Source organism: Colobus angolensis, unplaced genomic scaffold (assembly GCF_000951035.1).
Source record: "Colobus angolensis palliatus isolate OR3802 unplaced genomic scaffold, Cang.pa_1.0 Scaffold40, whole genome shotgun sequence".
Lineage (NCBI taxonomy): Eukaryota > Metazoa > Chordata > Mammalia > Primates > Cercopithecidae > Colobus > Colobus angolensis.
This window is the reverse complement of record NW_012117377.1, coordinates 7,586,951-7,590,624: the sequence shown is the minus strand read 5'-3', so window position 1 is coordinate 7,590,624 and position 3,674 is coordinate 7,586,951. Positions and strand designations below refer to the sequence as shown.

Genomic DNA, 3,674 nt, shown 5'->3' with positions numbered 1-3,674 from the left:
CATGTGGCCACTGGTCAGATGGAAGCCACACCTTCTGTTATGTTCTGTGACCCCAGGCCGATGCCCCGCTCCAAGACACAGTCCCATGGGTGAACTCAGGGCTTTGATTGCATTTTGGATTGCGAATGAGGGAGAGAGATATCTTTAATTTTAAAAAAAGTGTAAAATGCAAACTTCAGTTTACTAACAAGCATAACTCTTCCTTGTAAGGCCCCTTACCTGTGGTCACTACATATGGTACATCATGAAATCAAGATTGGACCAGTGTCCTTTGCCCCCCAAACTATTTTTGTGTCAGTGCTGGGTCATCCCGCTGGCTGGGACACTCTTTCTGCTGTTTTGGTCCCTGGCCTTGGCACCCGGATGTCCTTGTCTCAGAATTCCAGGGAAGGCATTAGGGATAGAGGAGGAGAGGTCAGAGCCACCTGAAGATGCATCCACATCAACCCTTTTAGGAACCACGGACAAGGCCAGTACTGTAGATGCAGGAGGACGGTTTCTGATGTGCTTCATTTTGAGGTGCCCTGGACAGGGCTGTATTGGGGTACATGAGCACCCCAGGTTAGCTAATCATCTGGCACCTTTTCAAGGGGATACCACTTAAATATTTGCTCACACTTATTCAGAAGAGAAGTGGGGTGTGGCTTAGAGCACAGGAGGGGAAGGTCGCTGCACTGACAGCTTGATTTCACTGTGTCTAGGGCAGTGCGGCTCCGGCACCGAAGTTCCAAATCCCTCTTTGCAAAACAAGAGCACCCATGTATACTTAAAAGCAGTTCAGATGGTACATTTTATGTTACCTGTATCTTACCACAATTAAAAATAAAAAATGTAAAAAAGAATAGAAGATCCCAGCAGTTACTTGGACCCACCCTCCATAGAAGGCAGCGTATCAACCATTCACGATCGCACTCGGGTGCCCCTGTGGGGTACCACGGCCCCTCCTCGGGGGCTCCCACCCACTGAGTCCTCTCCTGGATAGGAGTCCTGGTCCACACTGTTTTTTTTCCATCTGCTTCCATGTCCAGTGATGCTGGGGCAGGCCCTACAGACAGCCCAGGCTGCCGCCCTGCCTCCAGTCTTTCTTTACCGCGGGGCCTGGGAAAGCCCTCAGCTGAAAACCATCTGCCCTGCCCACCACCATGGAAAACTCCGGGCCTGGATGCTTCCCATCAGAGGAAGGATGGCTCTGTTCAACGTAAGTTTTCAAAAAATAGAGACACTCTGTGACCCAGGCTGGAGTGCAGTGGCATGATCATTGATCACTGCAGCCTCAAACTCCTGGGCTCGAGTGATCCTCCCTCCTTAGCCTCCTGAGTAGCCAGGACTACAGGCATCTGCCACTGTGCCCGGCTGACTTTTAAATGTTTTGTAGAGACAGGGTCTTGCTATGTTACCCAGGCTGGTCTCGAACTCCTGGCCTCAACTGCTCCTCTGGCTGTGGCCTCCCAAAGCTCTGGGATTACAGGTGGGAGCCACTGTGCCCGAACTATTCAATGTAATCTTGAAATTCAAACTCTTCTTGGGGAAAAGTACCACATGAAGTTAATACCTTCCCAACAAGGTGGTGAGATTGAGGGTGGGAGAGTACGGAAGGACATGGGAGAAACTGAGGAAGGAGAAAAGAAGAGAGGGTAGAGGTTGTAAGGGGAGACTCCAGAGAGACAGAGGCCTTCTGATGCCCAGAAACCCAGGCACGACCATGTTTGGGTACCCAGGGGACTGGCAGTCCACGATCTGAACAGGTAAAATCTCAATCCGCACAGTTTAGTAGTTGCTCTGGAGCTTCAGCAAGACTAGCAACTCCAGCCAAATGCAGCCCGGGGCCGGAGTCACGTTAAGTCTGCAAAGGACCAGTGAGGTCGTGTGCGCCACTCCTATTTTTGATAAAAATGAAAAATAAAACCGCCACCTCTTTCTTTCACTACATGTTTGTATAAGCCCCGGCGTATTCACCAATGATGAGTAAACTGTAAGTTACTTCACCCAAACGCTTTTCTCGGAAAGGGAGAAAGAATTTAGAAATGACATTTAAAAATAAAGATATCCCAAATGTAGCTGAGCAATGGCTTGTAAGCATGATCCTACATCTCTTTCTAAGCATTTGTAACAATTCGAAATTGCCCTTGTCGGCTAGAAAGGCATGACTGCAAACGCTCCTCACGCATCCCCTCGGTGTTCTGGTTCAAAGCAGAAGTCGGGACTTCTCCGAAGGGGAAGGAAAAACCCAAAAGTGTCACAGGGAAATTACGAGGCCTTGTTACATCTCCTTTCTGTACCTTGTCCTGTGGCTTCCCTCGGTCTCCTGCCCCTGCCTCGATACTTTGTGCCTTTATGTCTTTTCTTTAAATGGCTATGATTCTGTCAAACAATGCCAAGCTTATTTTCCCCACCAAAAGCAAATCAGTTCTCTTACGGTTTGCATGTCTTAGTTTACTACTTAGTGTATGCAATGCATGACAACTGTCAGGACTTTCAAATGAATTTCATGTTGCCTCCTTCTCTCCCTGGCGCCGTCTTATTTTAACACGTTGGAGCCCTCGTTTTCTTCTTCCTGAAACTTGATCCAGAACCTCGCACCCTGGGCAGATGGCAGGGACGGCGGATGGTCCTACCTTGCCCAGCCCCGGGGTATCCTTCACCTTGTTGACAGCCCTCAGCAGACAGGGCGGGGCTGGGGGAGGGGAGCTCTGCAGAATCCCACTGAAACTGGTGGCAAAGAGCGGTGGTTCGGCAGCGGAAGAAGTGGAAGGCCGATGTTTCTTCTTTTTAGAAGACAGATTTAACTTCTGGGCAGCTCTGGAGGGGAAAACATAAGAAAGGAACAATAAGGGGGAAATGATTGTACAATCAGATATGCTAGGCTTACTTCGTTTTTTTCCTCTTAAAAAACCCCTCGTTCTTACTGAGGCGTAATCATTCCTTCTCTCCTCCTGCTCCGTGTCCTCCGTAGCAGTCCCTTCCTATAACAGAGTGAGCTTAACGAGCTACCCAATCATTTATACAGCAAAAGGAAAAACAAAGCCATAAACTAGCAGGATTCTGCAATCACGATTTACAAAGAATTGTTTGTTATCCACCAATGTTGAGCATAAGCAGAACAAAGCCGGGCATCTTTGGGGACAAACGGCACCCATTACGTTCATCACTCTACCGAGGAATCACTTCTCTGGCATACACTCAAGTGCGAGACCTCACGAGCTAATCAAAAAACTCTAACACCTTGTAAAATCCAAACCAGTCTGATGAAGAACCATGTGGAGACCAGTCAAGGCATGCTCTGTACAGGGCACTGGAAAAACACAAGCCCCAGCACAACAGGAAAAATCAAACTGGTTTTAGAAACATAACACCAAACCAGAAGGTGAACTCCAGCCAGGGTGCAGGGTGCTCAGACTATGGGCTGCTCACATAGATAAGAGGATACTGTGCAGGGAGGTCTTTAAATACAAAATGCAATTCATGGGTGAGTGCAAGGAGTAAGCGGTCAAAGCACTAAAGGGGCACAGAGTGTGAAGGCAGGGAAAGGTGGGAGGGGAGGCAGCCAGCATCATTCATAACACAGGCTGTTCAAATGACATCGTACAACAGTCAAGTATCCTGTAACACTTAAAACATGATAATCTTGGCCAGGCGTGGTGGCTCACACCTGTCATCCCAGCACTTTAGGAGGC

The 3,674-nt window shown here is 48.5% G+C and overlaps 1 protein-coding gene across 1 annotated transcript in view; it reads right to left on the bottom strand.

The window, feature by feature from the left end:
• KIF26B (kinesin family member 26B) overlaps positions 1 to 3,674 on the bottom strand; it is a 196,256-nt gene that overhangs the window by 159,578 nt on the left and 33,004 nt on the right. The window contains exon 2 of the mRNA XM_011955773.1: positions 2,616 to 2,799. Within this exon, the coding sequence (XP_011811163.1) occupies positions 2,616 to 2,799 (184 nt within the window). The remainder of the gene's footprint in view (positions 1 to 2,615; positions 2,800 to 3,674) is intronic.